The sequence below is a fragment of the Hippocampus guttulatus genome, chromosome 3 (genome assembly GCF_054856545.1).
Source record: "Hippocampus guttulatus isolate MCC_2025c chromosome 3, RoL_Hgut_1.0, whole genome shotgun sequence".
Taxonomy (NCBI): Eukaryota; Metazoa; Chordata; class Actinopteri; order Syngnathiformes; family Syngnathidae; genus Hippocampus; species Hippocampus guttulatus.
The window spans coordinates 22,925,820-22,951,109 of record NC_141263.1 but is presented as its reverse complement, the minus strand read 5'-3'; the positions used below and the strand labels follow the sequence as shown (position 1 = coordinate 22,951,109).

The 25,290-nt window shown below is 42.1% G+C and overlaps 2 protein-coding genes across 4 annotated transcripts in view; one reads left to right on the top strand and one right to left on the bottom strand.

The window, feature by feature from the left end:
• The window catches only part of garre1 (granule associated Rac and RHOG effector 1), a 29,478-nt gene extending 14,116 nt beyond the window's left edge, over positions 1-15,362 (bottom strand). Inside the window, exons 1-2 of one of the 3 annotated variants that reach the window (XM_086107483.1) lie at positions 15,295-15,362; positions 1,578-2,784 (exon numbers count right to left, since the gene is read on the bottom strand). In XM_086107483.1, coding sequence (XP_085963609.1) covers positions 1,578-2,069 — 492 coding nt within the window. In that variant the 5' untranslated portion in view covers positions 2,070-2,784; positions 15,295-15,362. Of the gene's footprint in view, positions 1-1,577; positions 2,785-4,563; positions 5,237-11,769; positions 11,844-15,294 lie in introns of those variants that run through there. The other 2 variants (XM_086107485.1, XM_086107484.1) reach the window with 2 other exon arrangements.
• Positions 14,978-24,757, top strand: gpib (glucose-6-phosphate isomerase b). The gene is made up of 19 exons (XM_086107486.1): positions 14,978-14,996; positions 16,617-16,756; positions 17,178-17,268; positions 17,344-17,412; positions 18,586-18,705; positions 18,806-18,889; positions 19,637-19,783; positions 20,080-20,151; positions 20,233-20,277; positions 20,406-20,459; positions 20,769-20,829; positions 21,329-21,372; positions 21,453-21,605; positions 22,745-22,874; positions 22,967-23,043; positions 23,335-23,463; positions 23,534-23,609; positions 24,319-24,385; positions 24,497-24,757. The coding sequence occupies exons 2-19, from the start codon at positions 16,638-16,640 to the stop codon at positions 24,618-24,620; spliced, it is 1,662 nt and encodes a 553-aa protein (XP_085963612.1). The 5' UTR covers positions 14,978-14,996; positions 16,617-16,637; the 3' UTR covers positions 24,621-24,757.
• The last annotated feature ends 533 nt before the right edge of the window (positions 24,758-25,290 follow it).

The window sequence follows — 25,290 nt, the reverse complement described above, 5'->3', positions numbered from 1 at the left end:
GACGTCGATCGGATCTGTCTTAATTCGTAGAGTCGTAAACACACCTGCTAGACTTCATTCCAGCCAGCTTGAGGATATTATCAAGAGGTGAATATCCACTCAAAGTTACCGTGAATTAAGCAGACTTCTGCAGTGTCTGCAGTGCACATTGACACAGCCGCTGCGGCTTGCCTGGTTCGGTTAATTAGATGTGTTCAGATAACAGCAACAGTTGCTTTCAACAGAAAAAAACCCTGCGGGTAGTTAATTTAGTGTTAAACACACTCTCGTCTGCTGTGGCTGCATTTATACAAATGTTCGGTTGCGATTAAATGCCGAAGTTTAGTTTCAGGTTTGCTTTGTCTGGGTAGGCTGATGTGAGTATATTTCACTAAAGGGTATACAGTATTTTAATGCCGGGGTAAAAAGGTTAGCTTCTCAAGCTAGCTGCCGCCATATAGCCTAAGTGTATTCGCATATCTGAAGATCACTCGGACCGCAAATGTTGTCTCACAACATAAAGCAGAAATAAATAACATTAAAAAAATACAACCTAACAAGAGCACACAACTTGGAAAACATGTAAGTTGGTACCTTTTAATTCATGGTACCACTGTACGTTAGATCTCTCGATTTTCGTGAAAACTGAGGCACAATTTTCTAAAGAGCTCTTTTACTGGATCTGCATGTTCAATTAATGTTGTGGTGAAGGGTTTGTGTGTGTGTGTGTGTGTGTGTGTGTGTGTGTGTGTGTGTGTGTGTGTGTGTGTGTGTGTGTGTGTGTGTGTGTGTGTGTGTGTTCGAGCAAATGTTGACATAGGAAGGAAGTAAATTCAAAAACTAGAATGAAGATCATGTAGGATGCCGCCCGTTTTTCACACGCCAGCCTCGGGTTCTCACACTATGCTAACACAGGGTGGGGAACTTGAGCTGGAAAGCCATCGGACAAAAGAGCACCCAGTCATCCCAACATATTAGCACCAAGCCCAGAAGGGCTAAAAAGGAACGGCAATGACCAAATATGCTTATAAACACAGCAAGTGGTTCACCTGGTTCTAGGTAACACAACACAAAATGCGTTCAACAGGTGTCATGTAGTTGCGTGAATACTGGAATCGAGGTGTTTTGCTTTCCTTCCATTTCCATAGTGGCCTTTAGTAACTCGATGACTCAACGTGTAATTGTCAATGTGTCAAAGAGCCATTTTCATTGCTGTCTGCATTTAGCAAGTGACATAACTTTCACACTGAAAAACTACAAAGAAAAAAAAAAAAAGATTAATCGACAACTGATCAATTATTGTATAACAATGCATTGCCGAGATATCAGATCAGGTCTAGTTACCGGCAGATACTTTTAAGGGTACTAATCAAGTATAAATGTGTTTTGTTTGTGGGAGCCATAACCCCCCCCCACCCCCACCCACATATGTGATCGTGTCTAGAACGCATATGCAGCAATAAATTGGAGGGTCACCGTTTCCACTTTTTGTGGCATTTCTGTCTGGCATTACGCCATGATATCCAACAACTCAGATCGTAGACAGAAAAGCGGCGACGTCACACAATCTCAACTAAAATGGCAATTTTTGGAAGTACCTCAACATCTTGCAGGTTGAAGTCGTTCTGATCTTTGAAGTTGGCGGCCCCGGCGCTCAGCTCCATCAGCATCTTGGCAATCTCCGGCTTGATGGCCGCCGTCAGCCGGCTGGCCGCTTCCATGACGTGTTCCTGCACGTCCTTCAGTTGCATAGCTGCTTTGGAGTAGTGAGAGTTCCTGAACACGCTGCTGAAGAGGTCGGTGAGAAAGGCGCTGGCCCGGCAGAACACGTTGAGGGCGTCCAAGTACTTGGAGATGCCCTGCTGGATGTCAGCCACCGCGGTAGTGGGAGAGGCGGAGGGTGGGTGGCAGCTGCCGGGTAGGCCCATGGGTGAGGAGGCCGAGCAAGAGGCGGCCAATGAGGCGCTGAGGGTTCGGCTCAACTCAGGCATCTGGTACTGCTGGTGCTGTTGGACTTTCTGCTTGGACCCGCCGAGCAAAAAGCGACGCTTGTAGTCCATTTTACTTTGTTGCACGCTGCAACAATACATAGGTGGTGCACCAGCACCGGACGATCCTGTTTCCGTTACGCTTTCCCAATCCAAAAAAAAAAATCCTCTCGACCAGACAAGGACAGGCTCAAACCGCGACAGTCCAGGTCACGTAAAAAGACCGCTGAGGGATTCTGCCTGCCGGAGGCTCATCTCAGCGCACCTTGGGGGAATCCAAAGGCAGGAGTGGCGAGAAGAGAGGGCCAGGAGCCTATGTGAAGTGCTTAAACGCAGGCCAGCTGCATATAAAGACGCATGCCTCCAAGATTCTGGTTCAGCTTCATAAACTGATCCGAGAGCCAAGCTTTAAAAGTGCATTAGCCTTCCTTTAGAAGAGCGGGGTGGAAGAATTCTTCATACAATCTGTAGCTTTTTTACATATAGAAACTCTTCACTCATGAAAGTAGAAAATAATCAGATTGAAAGCAAAAAAAAAAAAAAATGAGCAAAACAAATCACTGGTCAACAGCATGGAGGTTACAAAATGTTTAAAAAACATGCAAATAGATTCTGGACTGAGAGGATGAGGCAGATCCGGTCCGTCTCAAGGTGCTCCTCTCCAAAAGCGCCACTTCTCCGTTGGTCCACCACCCCCACCCGACGAGCTTCCTGCTTTTCCCGTCCGTGTGCCGGCTGAGGTAGGTGGGACTCGCCCGCGGATGCAGATTACAGCGGCAAGAGCACAAATGTATCTGTAAGGCCTCTAGGTCATTTCCTAAGGGAGGGAGAAAAGGAAAAAAAAAACAGACAAGGTTAGCAACATGTCCGAAAAGGAAGGATGAGCTTCATTTATGGTCCAGAATAAACCGGTGTGCCTTTTCTCACTGAAAAACATAAGGCGAACATTAACCGCTTTGAGTGGAAAATTAAGGTTTTGTTGGCGGAACAACACAACTTTGACCACCGCCCCAAAAAAAATGCCTTCAGTTTCTCACTTCAAATCCGGAAAAGCATGCCACCTTGAATGCAGCAGTCACAATGAGACGGTGTAAATAAACACGAGTCTTCTGCTTTGTTCTCACTAGCAAGCGAACCTAATTAAATCAAAAACATGGTCCTGCAGCAAAGTGAAGGCTATTGAGTAATATGGCTGCCTCCAGAGCTTCAGCTTCATTAGCATGCGTACATTTTGCGACATACATGCCATAAAACCTGAAATGAGACTGAGGGCAGCAAGAAAACAAAGTGCTCCAGCAAGGTGGAAATGACATAAATAAAGTACAGTACCGCAGGGGGGTAAGATGAACTGTATTACCATAAAAGATAAGTAGCATACATCTTATTTGAGGTGAGACTACGGGTAGAAAGAAAACCGATTCAGTGATGTGGACACTGTGGAGTACAATATTGCACCGTACGCTATTCGCTAATGGCTAACTCTTCGTCAAGTCGTTTAGTTGCCCGGCAACTCCTGTGACTTGTCGTTATACTTTTCAAGACCACGACAAGTGTGTCGATCAATTCTTGCAAGAAGAGGCTGTTGTTTTGCGAGACACAGAAAGACACGTTTGTCCCAGTCACAATCGGGTCATTCACCAGACAGACGCAACCGGGTCTTGCCACTGGACTCAATGTATTCATTTGTACGGCGGTGTGGACGTTCGGTCGCAGGAATCGCTGAAGGCAACCAGAATTTCACCGACAGATGACATCACTGCCATTTCCTTATTATTACTTGGTAAAAAGAAGAAAAAAAAAAGAGACATTTCAAACTGTCTGACTCAGTCATTCATTCCATATTACCCGGTAATTCATTCTGTCACCATCTGGTTGAAAAGGGAACAATATGAACTGAAATCCAACACAGAAACTAAATTGGGCTCCACGGACTAAAGTATTGGGACAGCTGGCCATTACAGGAAGAGTGGGAAAAGCTTGAATTTAAGTCTGTGTCTCTGTGGACGCTGCGCCATATGCTCACGTTTAAACAAACTTCCACACTAAATACATCCAAGCAGGCCTTTGTGGACCTTGTTTGGTGCACTCGGACCAGAAATGTGCCTTCCCAGAACTATTTCAGGATAGTTTTCCAAAATGTCTCTTTTATTTGATTGAGGCATTTATTGCGGTGCACGCTTGCCTCATGGATGGGAGGTTATGTTTTAAATGAATGATGTCACAAATGTGTCCAAAATACATTTAGGGACATATAAAACCATCTCTGATTAAAATTTGCTGTTGACCGGTGTTGTTCACATAAGCGTTCCTCGCAACCGTAGTGTTGTCAGTCAAATACGCACCAATCATATGATATTTGCTGTTTCCGTCACTGCTTTTGTTATCACTATGCGGAACAGACATCGCTATCTGGTATCGCCACGCCGGAAATGTCTGTGTTTTAGGATGGATTGTAACTTGCAGAAGAGAGTGGGCAAAACAAGCTGCCGTCACCCCACCGCCTTCTAACACACGCGCGCACACACACACACACACACACACACACACACACACACACACACACACACACACAGCGTCCCGACAACATTCTGCCGACCTTCAGACCCCACTTCCTTTCCCAAACAGCCAACAGTCCTCGTCTGTTGCCGTGTGAGTGGAAAGAGAGGGCACAGGGAAACTGGTGACCTCAGCGCAATGGGGACAAAAGTGACGCTCATTGCACTTCCTGAAACAGAAAAGGCAATTCAACAGTAACACAACATACGGGAATATGGTGTGTGTAACCAATGTTGTGGATAATATGCCTTTTCTTTGTCTTAAGGTGGCAGTGATGGCAAAGAGAAAAAGTGTGATTTCAACATCCCTCCATTTTCTCTGTCATGTTCTGGGGCCTGTGCCGGCTGACTTTAAGGCACCTATGGACAATTTGGACCAGCCGGCAAACACCTCAACAAACATGAGATCATGCAGACTTGACCAGAGGACGGCTGGAGCCCAGATTCAAACATCGGACCTTAAAGCTGTGAAGCAGACATGATAATCACTTGGCCTACCATGCTAGCCTGCAATGAAAACCAGAGAACAGGGTATGGGACTTACTTTGAAGGCAAGTGTTGGCAAGAAGTTGGAATTTGTCTGGCGCTCAGTGCAGCATTTTTTTTTTTCCAGCAGAGAGAATGGTGATGGCATGCTGCTAATGGCTAAATGACTTGGTATCTCTCCATGACCCGTTTGTCAAGTGTCTACCAAGGGGGGAGTCGTTCTACTTTGTTTGTCTTATTATCCAGTCGTTAACTTGTCTTTGTATGTCAGCTAGGAATGCCAAAATACCAATGAAGGAATCGCCTGTTTTGTTATGAAAGGCTTTCTAATGTGATCAATAAATTCAGTTTGTATTGTTGTTTACTTTGGGAAAATGTTAAGAAAACCTAAGTCTTGCGGCCATGAGGGTCAGCTTCTTATTTAACAATTTGTCATCTACACTTCGAGTTTTCCTTCGGGGATTTAATAGCATTTGCAGGCTGGACGGCGCATGCTAACCATGTTAACCATGGGGAAGGGAGCTCACGGGGGTAAACTGGGCTGACCTGTCAGTCTCAAAAGAGATTAGTGCCACAGGGAAGCTGCCAGGTGGCCCTCTGTGTTTGCAGGACACACTTTTTATGCGGCATTAGCCTGCGTGAGGCAAACAAGAAACCTGACCTCAGCTACCTACGGCTAATCACACACCGTAACCCACTTTCACGCAGGACACACGATCATCAGTTGCACTTGACTTTTCCTGACTTTTCTGTTTTCAAAATACCGGCACATGCTTAATCTAGATACGGAAATAAATATACAGTGATCCCTCGCTACTTCGCGGATCGTTTATCGCGGGTTCGGTGCATCGCGGATTTTTTCAAACATATAAAAAAAATAAATATATATATATATTTTTTTTTTAATATATATACATGGAGTACAGTACTGTATATGTTGCTCTATGTGACTCGCTGTTGTTTTGCAGCTTCTCGCGGACTTTAAAAAAAAAAAAATTTTTAACCTGTTTATGTTAATTGGACGCTACTTCGCGGATTTTCATTTATCGCGGGTGGTTTTGGTCCCCATTAACCGCGATAAACGAGGGATTACTGTATTTTTGGACCGATGGTCTTAGATTAAAGCCTAACTACAGAATACAAAGCCACTAGGCAGAACAGATCGGTTTGTTCATGATGATGCCCGCGACCCTTTTTTTTTTTTTAAAGCATTTCCACTCGTGTCAAAAATTATATATACTGTAGTAGTTGGGCGCAGTGTTGATGGGTGAAGAGAAAATCATCACTCAAGTTAGACTCCAATTTACAAAGTCTTATTTTTCCATTTCAGCCTGCAACGTGTAGTCAACAATATCACACATACTGGTCAATCCTATTCAATTATGAAATCACGTTTCAAACTGTGGCCAAACGACAAACAAATCAGTAGTCTGTGGAAAAGCTTACGTTCCTAAATGCTACATTTAATGACAAATACAAAAGAATGTTGCTCACTAGTGTTGATCATTGACCTTTTGCAAGGCCAGTGATGGGAACGAGCCGAAGAATTAGCGAATCATCTCACTGGTCCAGGAAATGTTCTCCAACTTGGTGTGAACTCTCCTTTGCGGGCATTTGGCAACAAAGATAATAAATCAGCCTGATTTAAGAGTGTGTCAACTGCCTTTGAGAAGAGATGTTTGTCAAATATTTGTTCTTCGTTATGCCCCACGAGACTTGAAATTGGCCTGATTCAAGAGTTATTTGATGGACAAATCATTCAGCAACTTTCACAATAATATCCAAGCTAATTTATGTCACCCACCCCTAGTCTTGAGCTTTCCATTTGACAGATTTACTGTTCCAAAGCACAACTGACCTGCCCTACCTCTTGCGGGGGGCCCCGCCTCTGTATTGGAGCTCACACCCAAACAAAACACATGCGGGTATGCGCTCACTTCGGGATCAAGGATCCCGAGCCACCCCAACTGCAGGGGGGCCCTCGGGGCTAATGTTAGCTCTAGCCCTACGCTCGTGTCAGCTGCTCCATTTCAACGGGAAGGGTCTTGGATTTCCTGGAGCAACCTGTCTGCCGCCAGAGACAAAAATGTAAAAGCCAGGGTATACCATTGTGTTTGATTTACAGGTCATTCATACTACAGCCCATGGCAAAAATGATGGAATCGCCACTTTTGGAGGATGTTCATTCAATTGTTTAATTTTATAGAACCTTTATGGTTTCAGGAAATGTGAAAGGTTTTTTTTTTTAATGTGGTAGTCGGTCTGATGATGTTTTTGTCTTGACATTTTGATGTCTTCCTTCGTCGAACAGGATGCCTGAGTATGTTCGTACTTGGTCCAGATTTTAGACACAGCCGACTGTGAGCAACCAACATCTTTTGCAACATTGCATTTTTTAAGAAATTTGATCATCTTCTCCTTTGTTTTAATTGACATCTCTCGTATTGGAGCCACAATTCATGTCAGTCCACTTGGTGCAACAGCTCTCCAAGGTGTGATCACTCCTGGTTTAACTGCAGGCTAATGAGAAGAGTTCATCTGACGCAGGTGTTAGTTTGGTGGATGGAAATTCACAGTGTGATTTCATTTGCTGAGAATTGAGTGATCCCTAATTTATTTTCCTCCGCTTCGTAATAAAATACAACCGCTACTGACTATGACATTTTTGTTTCTTGATTTCTTTTAGTGTTTCTTAAAGCCAAAAGGTTGTGATTTGGCTTGACTTTAACTTTTGTCTCATGTAAGTGATTTGCTTTTTTTTTCTACAAATGTCAACATCCTCAGACTGGTGATTCCATAATTTTTGCCAGGGGTTGTATTTAGGATTAACATTTTTTTTAAGGCTTTTGATGAACGTATTCTGCTTTGCATTGACTCACTTGCACGATCGGTGCCGAGTAACCACTCCTGAACAGATGTATGCACCCTCGCATTGGTTTGTTGAGTCATTTGCCTTTGGTTTTTATCCACTCACACTCGGCCCTCCCTCCCTGCGGTGACAAAGCCGATTCTTGAAGTTTCTGCAGTAGCTACTTTTGGATCGACATTTGAATGGCCATCAGGTAGTTTAACAGGGGCAGGATGTGGCAGCTGTGACGCATGCTGACAGCTCCTTATCCATCTGCAGCGGCGGACGCAACAACGCTCCCGACACAAGGCCCAGCATTAGCTCGATCATGAAGTCTATTTTGGCTTCTGTGGGGGGTAGGAAAGAAAAAAAAAAAACAGCTGCATGCCGCACTGATTTTAGACACTAGTAAAGGTTGGGCTTGGGGTTCTCTCTTACATCTGTTGCCAATGAAGCACAGGAATGTTATTTCCCCACTCAACTCTTAGCCTAATGCAGCTTCAAAAGGAAGGAGCAGGTCAGGAAAAGCACCAACGCATCCCATGTCGATGCACATGGATGTCGATGCATATAAGAGTGACAGGACTGTGCAAATGTTTTGGGCCTTTGTTTTTATTTGAACATGGCAAAACAGTCAAAAGAACAAAAATTACACAACCGATTTTTGGGCTGGCTTATGGGCAAGGAAAATGTCAGGGAGAAAGTGGAAACAGGTCCACTTACAGAAGTTTATATTCACCATTTCACAGCAAAAGGGCTTCAATAAATTGTTCAGGCACACCAGAATTATAAATAATATAATGTTTTGGGAAGTAGGCTGTGCGCTAATTCACAAGGGTTGTGAAAGTCCACTATCTCCACTTGATGACTACGGTGATTTTGAATATACGGGTCATCAGTTAGTGACAATTTCCTTCCTACGGTGGCGACATAACCCAAATTTGTAGCAAATTAGAAATGCATACACGAACACCGCAATAAAATCCTACTCAAAACAAATACTGAATGAAAACCAGATCTCAGCCATAAATATTAAATAATAAAATCAATCCTTTTTTTTTTTTTTTTAAGTACCGCTATTTTCTATCCAACATTGTATGGGGCATATTAAAGGGTCAAAGAAGTCAGCCCAAATGGCAAGGACAAGTGCCATAAGCAACTGTGCGACATGAGCTCCTCTTGCCCGAAGAGCACAAGGAGTGTATTGTGGCGGGTCTTGACATTCCAGTGCCCCCCCCCCCCAAAAAAAAAAAAAAAAAAACACGCAGCTGTACGACTTGTGCAAGTATAAATAAAGGTCTCGCTACAATTTAACTAGTGAAACAATAGACTGTCTGTGGTCAGTGTCGGTTTGCTTCCGGAATAACCTGCTAGCGTCAGGTTCATCGGTTGTCCGTGATGTTTGGTCGGCAGTACTATTCTTGTTACGCACCTCGCTGTAAAAACCATCACCAGTTGTGCCAAAAGTGTAGCGAAAGCTATGAAGCGTAATGGCGTCAACCTTAATAGCTGGTATCAGTCAAGACGCTGACCGGGCGGGATAATATTAGGCTAACCTGTAATGTCAGAGCAGCCACTGTAAGTAGCTTATGGCTCCTATAAAAATAGCACACGGGCCACTTTAACAAGAGGCCACCACAGGTCAATGTCGCCTCTGCTGCCACAAACATACCCACCCGTATAGAATGTTTGCATCCTATCTTGTCTCCGGTAGTGTTAAATCCAATCAATCTCACAATCGTTGAAATGCTGAGAGAGTGCTCAGAAAGTCAGAAGGAAAGTATTGTACTTGGGCAGGCAACTTCCTGTTCAAACAATAGCAAACTTTATATTGACAAACACAGAACCTACTGTAGGCGATGCTCTACCAAATTGTGGTTTGCTACTCACAAACTTAGCTATTTGTCATTTTTTCTGTGGAACCTGCCCTCAGCTATTTGCGATCATTTTTTTTTTCAACACCAATTCGCATGTCTCTGCATATTCTTGCGCACTTTCTGTAAAAGCCACCCAACTGCACCAAAGCCCTGGCTAATCGGAAGGCCATCATGAGTGTGATGGAATACTGTACTGTAAAATCCTGTGTATAACACTCATTTGGGACTTGGGGGGGGGGGGGGGGGGGGGGATCCCACATTGAGTGGGGGTTATTATACAGGGGGCTTAAAATGAAACGATTTTTTTTCTCACTGCGTAGGTGTCCAACTCAGGTCCTCAAGGGCAGTTTCCTGTATGTTTTCCATCTCGCCTTTTTGCAACACACCTGAATAAAATGATCAGATTGGTTATAATGGGTGTCGATTATTCATGGGATTTTGTGGTAATTAATCAACTTTTTTTAAGGTCTTTCTATGTTAGGGAGGAGCTAATTTAGCCGTGGTTGCTTGCAAAAGTAGTTACAAGAGCCTGTTCACTCAATGTTTTTGCTCTATTTATAATCTAAAAATGACAGCGCTCTCCTTTTTCCATGACCAGTTTTTTTTTCCAAGGATTGCCAAAGGGTGACATACCTGCACATTACAGTGTGGGTTTTTTTTGTAAGTCGAATCATTTTTGACTATTGGTTGCAGGGCTCGGTTCCTATGTACTGTGAATACTGGTTACAAATCAAAGATTCTCTAACTGAAAGTGGCAACATTTCTCTTGAAACTCAAAAATACTCAATCTAAAGTAGTCGGGTGTGGGTGGGACAATAGAAAACCTGTTAAAAGGCCACGTGACTGTCGTCAAATACAAGTCCCATCCGCTGTGATCCACGGAAGCCTTTGCACCAAGCGCACCTGCCTGTCAGCACTGCGCTGAGAGCAAACAGAATTAGCTCTGATATCCTCTCCAGAATAGAAGCGCATAATGGGAGTGTGTCTAGTGTGTCCCGTCAGTGGGTTACATCGAGTGTGAGCGGCAACCAAAGGCTCCGGCGTCTGTCCCATTCATGAAAGTAAGCTGGTGGCGACCGATGGGGATGACAATGCTTCCCGAAGCTTGAGTTGTGCAAGTGAAGCTGGGACAAAAGGAATTGCGATTTGGAACGACAAAAACAATTTGAACCTGGTATTGGTGGGCTAGAAGAAGTTCTCCCGGTCTATTGAAGGAAAAATGAAGTATGAAGGAACACGAAAACTTGTTACCAGAGCTGGAGTTCCGTCGTTGCGCCCCACCCGAATATCTGACCTCTGCATGCAAAGGCAAGAAGAAAAGATGTTTCTGTTTGCATTAATAAAGATCACTTTACATCACCGCCGAGTTTAAAAGCTGCTTTGAGTTTACCAGGATAATTTGGGGTGGCTAAGGTGAGCTCACTGCTAACTAATGCGCGACAGACTTCTTGTATCATGAAGATTTCTCAGAGTTTTGATCGAAAACATGAAAAACACTGAAGAGTAACGACGAGTGACAGGAAGAACCGCCGGGTTGGCTTGGCTGCAACCAGCAGAGGCGCTGTTGAGTTGTTAGCTTTGCTCTGATATTCGTCATCACTTTCATTCATGTGAGATTGCCTTTAAGATTGAAAGTTTTGTTTCCTATTCAGCCCTCCTGTACAATGACCACTCTCGATTGGGGATTTTACAGAAAGTTTTTTGTTCTTCTCTGTTTCTAGTCCAAATACTTTGTAGCAAACCCATCCTACGAAGCAAAAACAAACGTCAAAACATTTGTGAAAACGGCAGCCTCAATTGGACTGTTGCAAGCTGAGATCATGGGCTGCAAATGCTGGAATTCCTTGACTCTAATAATATCGTAGCCTGGGGGCTAAGTGGACCCTTCCCCCAGCCTGCCCTGTCGGGAGATGCCGCTGCAAATAATATGCGGAGGGAGGGTTGCCCGGAAAGCAAACATCACTCGGGTGTACAACACATGACACAGTGTGGAGGCCTCTCCAGCGCAAACAATGAGCTCGTGACTTGTTGGTCACCTTGGTGCTCACGGACGGATGAGGCGGGCATCTGCGCGAGGTCACGTGTTCAACCGCAGAGCGCACGAGCGATGGGACTGCGAGCGCAGCGCTGAATCAGCCTGTCGGTCGGGAGGAGAATGGGCTGAAGGCGAGACAGGAATTTTGCCTAGCAAAGCGCGTATTTCCACAGCGACACCACTGTGGCAGATGTCAACAAGTGGGCTGAGTGAGCGAGGCCCTGCTTTTAGTGGGGAGTCTGTGCCAAGCCAGCAAAAAAAGCTGACAAAAGGACAAGAGCGAATAGCTCTCTCCAAGGTGGGAGTTAAAAACCTGAACGCCGTTCGACATCTTTAGCACATTTCTGTGCGGTAATGAACAGTGGCAAAACAGCAATTTGTTTGCATGAACAATGACTGATTCCATGTTTTGTCGCAAAACAAAAAAAAAAAATCTATTTGATTCTCGAACTGTTGTGATTATATTTCCTTGTTAAAAAGCTTGATTTTTTTCCCCCTCACATTCTCAACCTTTTTTAGGGAAAAAATACAAGGTTTTTCTCATAATGTTGTGCTTTTACTTTACAAGTGTTGTCCATTCAAGTGGCAATACTGACATTCACGCATTAAAAATCTGATTAAATTACTTTTTCTTCATATTTATCTCATAATAATCATATTTTTTAAAGGTAATTATGTAATTTTTCCTAGCACATCAGGTTAAGATATTTATATTTTTTGTTGTTTAAGTTTGACCTGTAAAAGCTTGCACAGTACGGATTTTAACATGCGTTGTAATTTATAGCCATGATGTTTCCCCAAAAAAATCCTCACGTCGCTGAACGTAAACGGGAATTCATAAATATGATTAATGATTATTATTATTATTATTATTATTATGACAACCTGATGTGATCGAGAAAAGAACTAGGGTCGATTTGAAATTACTGCATTCATTTTTTTTTTAATGAATGTATCTTCAGCTATCTATGCCAGCAACGTACAAAGGCAGGCAATTTAATGCTCTTCCACAATTAATGTGTATCCATTTGTTTCCATTCATACAACAGAATAAAAGCTTTGTGCTCAACTAAACACGTCTAAATTTGACACCAAGTAATTCAGTGAGTAAATTGTGATGAGATGTGATGAGATGAGCTGGTCATCCTGCGCCAATACAGTCCCTGTATTAAGGTCGAACTTAATACAGTCCCTGCGCCAATACAGTCCCTGTATTGGCGCAGGGACTGTATTGCGCCAATACAGTCCCTGTATTGGCGCAGGATGCCCGCTCCATTAAGAAAAACTGTAATGAAAGGAGTGCGCTTTCTAAAAACGTTTGTAATTGCTATCTCAATCCGCAGACCTCAAACCCATTGAAAACCTGTGGAGGGGACTGAAGAGGAGAGTGCAGAGGACAGGGAGCCAGGTCGCTGGACGATTCAATCCTATTTTGTTGTCTTGGTTTAAAAAAAAAAATTGCTTGAGACATTTATTTTCCTGCCTCGGGTACTTGTTTACATGTACACTGTAGGGAGGAAGAATTCAAGCCAACCACAACAATTGTTCATGCTAGCATGGTGGTAGCACACAACGAGAAGGCCAATTTTAAAATAAACCTTAGTTTACCAAATAATGAACATAAATGCCTCGGCATGCTTTTATTTTTGAAGTTATTCCTAACAGCATGTTGCAGCATAATGGCTGACTTGAATTGTCTTCCCGGGTGTATTTGTGGTGTTTATATTTCCGCTACAAACTGTTTGTACTGACGTCAACAACATAATGTTCAAAATCTTATTCAAATGTGCTGTTTAAGCAGGCAAAAATCCCTGCTGTGGTTCTGACGTCACTTCGTATCATAGACCAAAACCCACGAGGAGAGATGTCTAAAATATCACCTTAAAAATTAAAACTAGTTGATTGCTCACTGTATAGTGGAAATGTTTTTTTTGTATGCCCTATTCATTTTCTTTAACCAAGTAAAAAAAAAATGTTTTGGTTTTTTTTATTGGAGAATAATTTTCAGTAGGATATCTAAATACCAGCATATTTGATAACTGCAGCCACAGTACAAAATATTAACATCCACAATCAAGAATTATTTCTTAATGTGGGATTTTTTTTCGACACTAGATAAATGCACTTGACTTAAAGGTTGGACTTTCCTCTTTTTTTTGGTCCTATATTATTTAGGAAAACGCTGAATTTAAGAGACACTAAAGAACATATCTTAGCCAGGGGTGCCTATAATTATGGAGGGCAGTTCTGGTGAATTTTCAGTGAGTAACAAAGAACAAACAGGTTACAAAAAATGTGAATGGCAAACCCCAAATACCAAGGGACTCGCTGTTAAAATGGGATTGGGGAAATGCATAATCTCTCCTTTAAAGTAGCAGTGACATGAAAAGTGCCTTTACAGTGCACTGATTTGAGCAACTCAGGACATATCTTCACGCTCTCTCCCTCTGTCTGTCTGCGAAAGGGCCAAACAGGAAACGCATTCCACGAGCTCTCATGGCATATTTCATCTTCAGGTGCCAAGCGTTATGTTTACAGCTCAGAGACTAGGGTTTATATTAGTTTATTCTTAATGGTGGTTCACTCCAGAAAGGAGTGGAAAGAGTTCTTGTGTCCGTTTCGTATCGGGCGATAGTTTTAAAGCTCACTATTTGACAGAAATTCCTCGCTCGTCGGTTTCGCCGAAACTCCCGGCGGCGGGAGCACTATGTCGCAGCTATTAATAATAATAGCCTAATAATAATGACAACACAGTCGTCCTTATTGTCGCTAGATAGCTTCCGCGCGCACAAGTTTTATAAACACAAGGATAATTGTATTATATCTAAGGCTATTAGTTATTTAGCCGCAAGCTAACATCAAACACGAGTGTGCTAACTTGTACTGAACTCCCATGAATATGAACGGTGAGCAAGTCCACACTTAGCTCGGTCCATTATCGGACACGTGCGTCTCTAACCGATTACGATATGACGACATTTCGTTAATATGACGCTTTTATTTTCCTTCGACAATTCACACTAAGCCGTTGTCAAGACGACGTGCTCACTCGGGGCAAATTTGATGGCGTGAAAAAAATAAAAATAACCAACACGGAATCGCTCCTCCCCTCTTGAGGCAAAGGTGGGTGGTTTTGATTAGAATAGTAGACAGGCAAATATGTTTACATTTTACTGTTGTAGATCCACAACAGCATGTCGTAACTTAGAAGAAGCATGTCACAGAAGCGTAAGTGGAAATAAGTTGTCAATCGTGAGGTCGGGGTCGGTGAGGGGGATGTGCGTCCGATAACGGGCGCACGGATGTTTCATGTGTACTCAGTGGATTTAGCGATGTAGCTACGGGGCTAACGTTAGCTTTGCTCCCGCTAGCCTCTCTGCGACACGACTGAAAAGCGTTACAGAGGCGCGACCGATAAAACTCAGCAAAGCTCAATAAACACCAGCTTGATTCGATAAAGAGGGAGAAACGAAATAGAACGGAAGGAAAATGTTGAGGTAGTAAAGAAATAAGGCGCATCGCTTACCATCTCTGGCATCCACCCTCTTTGACAGCGAATCTCCTGTCTGAATGACGACTAAGTCAAGCATGTCGTAATAAAAGCCACCACTTCCGGTGAACATTTCACAGTGTAGCCTGAGACATTTCAGTCTGACTGGAGAGTGTCAAGATGGTCGTAAAAATAAAAGCAAATACTTCCGGTCCCTTCACCGTTTCACAACAAACAGAAACCTGGCCGGTACGAGTACATTTTGCTTTTTCGTTTCAGTCCGAACCATCAATGTCTGATATTTAATCACAATTAAGATCAAATTTCTTGAATACACTTAAACTGAGGCTGAGATAAGACTTAAATCAAACGGCCATCACAAAGACTGAGGTTTTGGCGCTCTCTAACGTTGGATCAAGACGATTGCAGCACATATATGTTATTTGGCCAGATGGTCGACAGAGTACGTGCTGATCCACCACTTCCACCAGCAAGGGACCATTTGGAACCTGACCTCAATATTCTCAATTTGTATTTACAGTACAGAACAATGTTAATATAATTGTATATACAAATATCATAGTTTCAAAAGTTAATGAGGGATACTGTACACAGCGTATTTCGACTGTTATGAACCTTTTATTCATTATATTTTATGATGTTAAATATGTACTGTAAATGTTTGACTATATCATATTGTATTTTTTTGTGTGTGATTATTTTTTATGTATTTGTATTTGTTTTTATTTTGATTTGTTTTACTCTGCTTTCTGCAGCCAGGTTAGCAAATGACAATCTGTTCTCAATTGCCTTACCTGGATGACTAAAGATTAAAATTAAATAAATAAAGAACTACATACATTTGGTGTTTAACTATTAAAGATTACACTAATAATAATAATAATAATGTATATTTTTACTTTACTTGAGTATTTTCTTGATGACTTTTTGCTTTTACTTCCTACATTTGAAAACAGATTCCTCTCCTCTCAACTCCTGACTTTGTCAAAGAGGTTTTATACTTTTTTTCCCCACCCACTGCGGATGATTTAAGTAGAGAGTGGTCAAGTCTTTAAAAAAAAGAGAGAGAGTAAGAGTTTGTACTATTTTACTTTAGTAAAGGAGTTAAATCAGTACTTTTACTTTTATCAGATTTTTTATATGTACATCTACTTAAGTACAGAGTGTGAAAACTGTTATTTTGCCACCTGTGCCAAACATGCAGTGCAAACCCTTGAGGACACACATGGGGGAGGAGGTGTGACATTCATGCAGCAGCCCTGAATATAGAAAGAGTAGGAGGAGCCCAGGCTGGCCCTTGAAAAATGTTTTGCGCTCACCCCCTCGGTCCCACTCAGCCCAACTCCGGACTCAGCAACATGGGACTCACGCAGGACCCCGTCTTCCAGCGGTTGCAGGAATGGTACACGGCCCATGCCTTGAACCTCAACATGAGGCACATGTTTGAAAGTGACAAGGAGAGGTTCCACAAATTCAGGTAGGAAGTATCCCACCCAAACCGGGCTCTTCTGCTTCATAATGCTGTGTTTGCTTCAGAGGGGAGTGACTCGAGTGACCTGACTTGACTCAAGTCAGATTTCAGTCGCCAATTTTCGAACTTGGGCCTTGTTTAACTAAAACTGACACTTGACTTTGACTTGAAACTGAAATTGTGATATGTTCGAGCTAAATGAAGTATAAATAAAAGTCAAGGCTAAATTAAGTGGAAGATTTAGTGTTACAGCAGTAAAAAATATAATTCAATAACAATAACAACGGTACCTTAACTCACAAGTTTCATTTGTTCTGTGAATAAGCTTATTACTGAACTTCCTTGAACTTCAAATGCATTTTCCGCTCCGAAATGAATGGAAATGTTCCGGTCCCCCAAAAAGCACCAACGTTTCTCTTTTCTGCAGCCTTACCCTGCAGACCGATGATGGAGACATCCTATTGGACTACTCCAAAAATCTTATCACCGAAGAAGTCATGAAGATGCTGGTTGAGCTGGTAAATCATCTGGAGTGCAAAATATCAACATTTTCTGTGTTCTTTAACGGACCACGTGGTTTGTGTCTTTGGCAGGCCAAGTCGAGAGGCATGGAAGCGGCCAGAGAGACCATGTTCACCGGAGAAAAGATCAACTTCACTGAGGTGCTCAATGTGACAAGAGGAACTTCATCATCGCTCACGATAGTTGTAGTCACTTGCCCCTTTCACACTGCCTGTAAAGGATTTTATAGAGGCCACTGCTCTGGGTTTTGAATTTTGGCAGAATACAATGAAATGTCGACTATAAAGGAAACCTGGAGCTGTTTGGAAAGTCACATCAGCTCTCTCTTTACTGACCAAAAATCAAGCATACAAATATCAGAACACTGGCTGATGGGGCTGTTTTGCTGCGTCTGGCAAAAGGAGTCTTGAATCTTTGCAGGGTACAATGAAATGTCAAGCCTATCGAAGCATTCTGGAGCTTTTTGACAAGTCACATCAGCTCATGTTTACAGGCCCAGAAATTATACTGGATACAAAAAGAAACGTACACCTTACCTATTGGGAAACACGGAAGAGGCTCAGTTGTGTTCTGGGGCTGCTTTGCTACTTCCGGCACAGGGTATCTTGAAGCTATGGAGGGTGCAGTGAAATTTTGACGATCAGTGTATTCCGGATTACTTGTCAAGTCACATCAGATCATGTTTACTGATATAAAAAACATAAAAGAAACTAACACTGGCGGATAAGGTCTGTGTCTTGAATCGATGAAGGGTACAATGACATTTCAAGACTAAGGGCAAGGCCTTCTGAAGGGTTTTTTTTTTTTTTTTGCCAGTCACATCAGCTAATTTAGAAACAAAATGGAGACGGCTTGCTGTGTTCTGGGGCTGCTTTTCTTCATCCGGCACAAGGTGGTGTCTTGAATCTGTACAATGTATCCTCAAGACTGTCAGGCCATTCTGAGGCTTTTTGACAAGTTATATCAGTTTTTTGTTCTTTATAGGCACAACAGAAGAACGCTGGATGAAGGGGCTACAATACCGCATCCAGCACAGGGTATCTTGAATCTGTGCAGGGTACCAATGAATTCTCAATACTATCAGGACATTCCCTAGTGAAATGCCAACTGTCAGATAGCTTGGTCTCAGCCAAAGGTCCTGGGTCTCCCAACAGGATAAAGAACCAAATCTCACAGCTACAAACACGCAAAACGCGGGACTATTGTGATTAGCACTGATCAAAACGCTATTGAACATTTCTGGAAGGAGATGAAACCTAAAATGTGAGTTTGCGAATTTTGGTTGAATTTATGAACGTGTCAATGTGCTTTAGGGTCGTGCTGTGCTCCACGTGGCTCTGCGAAACCGCTCCAACACTACCATAATGGTGGACGGCAAAGATGTGATGCCGGATGTTAATAAGGTTCTGGACAAGATGAAGAACTTCTGTCATGTGAGTAAAATGCCACAGCAAACATGAAATAAAAGAAAAAAATGTGAAGTCACATCTGGTTCTTTGTGTGTTTTTCTTTTTTCATTTTTATTTTTTGCAGAGGGTTCGTAGCGGTCATTGGAAGGGCTACACAGGGAAGAGCATCACAAACGTTGTCAATATTGGAATAGGAGGATCGGATCTTGTGAGTAAAATTTTTTTACATAAACTACTTACATTTTCTAAACTTCTGAATGTAAATGTTCAACTGTTAAGTGTTTCAGCACTTTTTGTGCAACCTGATGTTCTCTAACATGGAGCTGAACATCAAAATTTGCAGATGATTGAGCCATGATCCCAGGAATTTGGAATAGCAACATGTTTGTAACCAGATAATTATGAATGGAAGCCCTCTAAACATCTGCCCTTCGCAATGTGATAAGAGCAACTTCTCCCTCATCCTGCGAGGGGAGCAGATGAGGGGAGTAGACAGAAAATAAAACTGTCGGCGATGCTCTTCAAAACTTCAAGATAGCAAGGCGCTTGATGGGTGGCCTTCTTAGGTTTCCGAGTTTAATCTGTGTTTATGTGCTCGGCATTTGGAATTTGGGCGGGCTTCCCCTTCTGGAGTCAAGGTTATGTGCACTTGTTTTTTTTTATTGGGTTTTTTTCTCATCGTAATAAGAAAATAACTATCAAATAATAGTAGAGATACATGTCTGAATCAAGACAAGGACCACTATTTAAAATATTTAAAATCGCACCAAGAAATGTATCGATCCTTTCAAGAATCAAACGACTGTTGCTCCTTGTTCAAATCCACCAAGTTGTCCATAATGAACTGAAACGAACAGTTTTGGACGCACATTGAGAAGTTTGAAGGTCAAATCAAGTTCATCTCGAAAGTAGCGTATATACTTAACACTTTCCAACGCAATTTGGTGAATGGCAGGGGCCCCTGATGGTGACAGAGGCCCTCAAACCGTACTCTAAGGATGGGCCCGCCGTGTGGTTTGTGTCCAACATTGACGGGACACACATTGCCAAGACGCTAGCGCAGCTCAATGCCGAGACCACTCTCTTCATCATTGCCTCCAAGGTACTAGAGGGGCTACAACTGTGGGTTGGCGAAGACAATTTAAGGGCTTGATGATTCTAATGCATGTTTCATAAAACATGAAAGACAATTTAGCGTGAATCTAATGAACTTGTTTTGAGTTTTTGATGAACCTAAGGCGTTTATACAAACTGTAGATACAATTTTAAAAACAGAAATATTTTGTCTTCTCGTCACTTAACACAGCGCAGCATGTACATATTTCTGCATCAAAGACAATTGAGAGACTTCCATACATCTAACGTATGTGTTTTCCATTTAATGGCAATTTTTGTCAGACCTTCACCACTCAGGAGACCATCACAAACGCCGAGTCGGCCAAAGCGTGGTTCCTGGAGCACGCCAAAGACGTGAGTGTGAGCTTGGACAGCAGACGTCCTTTTCATGCTGGCTAAACAACAAATAGTGACCATATTGTCATTTCTCCACAGAAAGATGCTGTAGCAAAACACTTTGTCGCTCTGTCCACCAATGGTGTAAGTCACGTGATCTACATAACCAAAACTATCTACCTAGCTAGCTAGGTAGCTAGCTATCAGGCTAGCTAGCTATCTAGTTAGCTAGCTCGCTAATTGTCACTCAATGTCACCTCTCTATCTTTCAGCCCAAAGTGAAGGACTTCGGCATCGACACAGAGAACATGTTTGAGTTCTGGGACGTGAGTGCTCTTTCTGTATGTGTATGTCTGTATGTGCAACTTTGTGACCAGGACTGGGCTCTCGAGCCCGGAGCTGGCGGGTAATCAGAGGCCCTCCCCTCATACAACCCCCTCAGTTATTATTGGCGGTGACCTTCTCCCTTGCAAAGGTTACTGTGCAGACTGGCCCATAGATAAAGGTCACAGAGCTGCATTTGCTTGCTATTTTAAGTACAGTGGTTTTGTGTCACTATGTCACATGTTTTGGCTATTGCTTTTGATTTGGATATAAATGCATTTGTTAAATAGTGTTATGTTTTGCCCTTTCAGTGGGTTGGGGGACGTTTCTCCTTGTGGTCAGCGATTGGAATGGCCATTGCCTTGCACATTGGTTTGTACAGTACAAGTTGTTATGTGACCCTTTACTGGGCAAGGAACCATATCATCACTTTTTGCTTATTTTTTTTTCTTTTCCCGCTGACGTTAAATAAAATAAAGTAAAAATGTGACAACTTTCTAAGTACATAGAATGAAAAAAAAAGTCTTAAATTGTATACAGTAAATAATATTAACAATTATAATAAAATGAAAAGAATAAGAATGTCAATACAGTTTTCTCATATGCTTTGGCACGGCGATAAAACATTAAAAAAAATAAAGAGGATAAAGAAATTAATTCTTGTAAATTTTCCTTGGTTCACATTTATTCATGAATTATTTCACTGTTAGCCATGATTGTACTAATTTGTTTTATTATTCATTAGTAATTATTATTACATATTTTGATGCGCAATAAAAGAACCATTTCTGGGAGCTATTTTTGCAACATGACACCAATCACTGGGAAGCATGTTCTTGTTTTGACATCTTTTTTTTTTTCTTATCATTAGGCTTTGACAACTTTGAGAAGCTGCTAGCAGGCGCCCACTGGATGGTAGGTCATTCAGGAGATCAATTTTGCATGAAGAGAAAATGATAATAATTTTTAAAAACATTTTAAACTCACCTCTGCAGGACAAGCACTTCCACACAGCTCCCTTGGATAAAAATGCTCCAGTCCTGCTCGCTCTGCTGGGCATCTGGTACATCAACTTCTTCCACACAGAGACCCACGCCATGTTGCCCTACGACCAGTACATGCACCGCTTTGCTGCCTACTTCCAGCAGGTTAACACCTACATGACGGAAGAAAAAAAATTTGTTCCCTTGATTTAAGAATTTGAACAGAATCTGTGCCAGTCCAAAATCTCCACAATGCATTGTAATTCTTCAAGTAGTAGACACAAGCGTGTCAGAAATGTGATCGTCAGCCAGTGCGAAGCAACTGCAACATTTTCTTTTTAGAATATATATATATCTATATGTAGCCGAGTCTCTGGAAATAATTTTCATGTGGGCTTTATTCCCGAGTGAACAATGAGAAATTGTACAGCTTTAAGATGAAAGTCTGAGATGTAAACTGAATTTTAAAAGAGTTCGAAAAGGGATCTAAGAGATCAAAGAAAATCATTTAACAGATTAAAGACAATTACGCCACAATAGACAACAGCAGTGGCTTGCTTAACTCATTCAATACCAGCTAATTCTGGACCCAGTCTGAAAAGACGTTTAAAAACGTCTTTGGGAGTGAATGAGTTAATAGGGAAACAGAAATAAAAGTCCATTATTTCCAAGCCACAATACTTCTTAGTGCAGAACAAATAATCATTACAACCCAATGTTTTGAGATGCAGCCACACTTACTCGATGTGTTCCGGTGTGTTGGGTGTGTACAAAGCACGTGGACAAACACAAATGATCTCCCCTCTAAAGAACAGATAACACAGTTCATATAATTTCACAGTCAAAAAAACATATTTACATCTTGTAACATTGCGAACACTTACGCTGTACAGCTGTTCACACGACTCACTAGTGGTAGATTTCAAACTCCAAACCAAACCACTCCAGATATTGTGCTCTGAATATCGCCAGGGTTACGACGACGATCATGGGTGTATGAAGTTGGGGAAAGCAGTGGGCACAGTTCAGCGACTACCCTCCTTCACGTGCATGTCACCCTTACTGGTCTGATTCTCACACGGTGCATATGTTCCCGCGTGTTTTGATCTAGTGTGGCTCTTAAAGTGACAGTGCTACATTTGTTAAACAAGGAAGCCTCCACTACAAACGTCTAAGTAAGGTTCACCTGGTTACATATCTATATATATATATATATATATGTTTGTTTGTTTTACTCCACACACTGTTTAACGTTAATTTGATGACTTCCACCCCTCCTATCCTGATGACTCTTTTGGATACAGGGTGACATGGAGTCCAATGGCAAGTACGTCACCAAGCACGGCGCTCGTGTAAATTATCACACTGGACCCATCGTGTGGGGCGAGCCAGGCACCAATGGGCAGCATGCCTTCTACCAGCTTATCCATCAAGGTAGCCTCAACTCAACAAACCGCTCAATGACAGGAAGACCATTCGGATATCAGCGTAATGACGGAGTCCAATGGTTTGTGCTTGGAACTCAGGAACACGCATGGTGCCGTCCGACTTCCTCATCCCGGCACAGTCGCAGCACCCCGTCAGGGACAACCTGCATCACAAGGCAAGTGGACATGAGCCAACATTAGCTCATGGGGCCAGAAGTGGGATCCATCAGCCATTTCAATGCATCATCGAACTATAACAATACCCAGATTTATGTTGGAATGCAGATTCCTAAAGGGACCACTCAGCAAATTTGCGTCAGAAGGGCTCTTGGAAAATTGCCAGAAGTGGGATCCGTCCATGTTGCAATTGCACAAAACCGAGCATTCTTTTTAAAAGCAAACAGTTTGCCTCCATCATGAAAATACATGACTGTCAATGTATTTCAAATAATGCTATGGGTTTGCAGATCCTGGTGGCCAACTTCTTGGCCCAGACGGAGGCTCTTATGAGGGGAAAGACCACCGAAGAGGCCCGCAAGGAGCTGGAAGCCAGTGGGCTGACTGGGGAGGCTCTGGAAAAGATTCTGCCACACAAAGTGGGTTACAACCACACACACCATAACTCATATGACAGTTCATATCATACTTATTGTTGTGCACTTCAAGGTATTCCAAGGAAACCGGCCCACCAACTCCATCATCTTCAAGAAACTGACCCCTTACACGCTCGGCGCTCTCATTGGTGAGAACAAAGTCCAAACTCAGAATGGAGCATAATTATTGTTTTTATGAAAGAGAACAAACAGTTTCATAATTATAATACGCAAGGGTAGAAAACATGACGATAGAATCCCACTTGTGACTCCACTTTGGTGTCAGAAGTGGGGTCAGTCAGTCATTGCAATGCACACTGCAAGCAATACACACAATAATAAATCCATTCTTGTTCAAATGCGTATTTCTCTCCTTAGCTGGGGCTGCTCACCACCTTGGTGTAAGAAGTTGGATTGGTGCATGCCGCAAATACACAACTGAACATGAAAATTTTTATGAATGCAAAATAAACGGCTCCCGCATTATAACACACAAGTGCAGAAAATATGAGTGTAGCCTCCCACTTCTGATTCCGTAATGGTGTCAGAGGTGTGTGTGTGGGGGGGGGGGGGGATCATTCAACCATTGCAATGCAAACTACAACAATAAACAGTTAGTCCCTAAATTGGTGTCATTGGAACGCAAAGTACTCAAGTCAGATAGGGTCACTCACCAAATTGGTGTTAGAAGTGGGGTCCGTCTCCGCTGCAAACACACAGGTGGGCAATATTATCCCTGTAAAAGCAGCCATACAGCTCCATACTTACGATATGGGAAATCTGAAGTGTGGTCATCTGGTGTCAGAAGATGGATCTTTTTTTTTTTTTTTTTAAATAAAATGATGTGTGTTTTTTCAGCTATGTATGAGCATAAAATCTTCATCCAGGGCTTGATGTGGGAGATTAACAGCTTTGACCAGTGGGGGTGAGGCACTTTTTTTTTTTTTACTTCACTGTCACATTTTCAAAGGTAATTCCATTTGATTTTATTATTAGTATAATTATTTATTCCTAATCTTATGTTGTATGTTACTAGCGTGGAACTGGGCAAGCAGCTGGCAAAGAAGATTGAGCCTGAGCTGCAGGATGCCGCCGAGGTGCACTCCCATGACGCGTCCACTAACGGACTCATCAACTTCCTCAAAAACAACTTTGCCTGAGATTTGTGCTCTCCTCGTCGTTTTCATCACTGTTATTCATCTCAATTTCCACGTGAAGAACCACTGTGCATGTTTGTACAATGTATAAAAGAAAATAAAAGATTATCTTCTTTTACACTGCCAAACGAGGCACCGTATGCTGCTGTGTATTTTTTATTATTTTGTTTTTGTTTGGCACGATCACAAATCAGCACACATTCACTTGATTTCCATCAAAAAAAGCTCTTTGGGCATTTGGCAGTTTAAAGCGTTGCAGTTCGTTCATTTTTACGATACTCAATATTAAAATAGCAGCAAACCATATCAAGTCATACCTTAGGGCCTGATGAGATTGTTGTACATCGCCACATATTTTATCAATATACGCTTATATGGTAGCACACACAAATACATATCCATATATACACGGTAATTCCTCACAATAACAAGGTTCATCTTTCACGGATTCAGTGTTTCACAGAATGGGTTTTTTTTGGTGCTGTTTTTTTTCACCAAATTTTCTCCATGACAAAACCCACAATGTCGACGAAACGTTCTGTACAATATTTCTAAAAACTGTCAGTAAAATATTTATACTGTATATATACTGTATATATATATATATATATATATACGTGTGTATATATATATATATATATATATATATACACACAGTGTATATATATATATA

What these genes read in the sequence shown, in the direction of transcription:
- gpib (XM_086107486.1), top strand. Translation starts at nt 16,638, where the DNA reads ATGGGACTCACGCAGGACCCCGTCTTCCAGCGGTTGCAGGAATGGTAC. An exon ending in GAGAGGTTCCACAAATTCAG is followed by an intron (nt 16,757 to 17,177) that starts GTAGGAAGTATC and finishes TCTTTTCTGCAG; the next exon opens with CCTTACCCTGCAGACCGATG. An exon ending in AGATGAAGAACTTCTGTCAT is followed by an intron (nt 18,706 to 18,805) that starts GTGAGTAAAATG and finishes TATTTTTTGCAG; the next exon opens with AGGGTTCGTAGCGGTCATTG.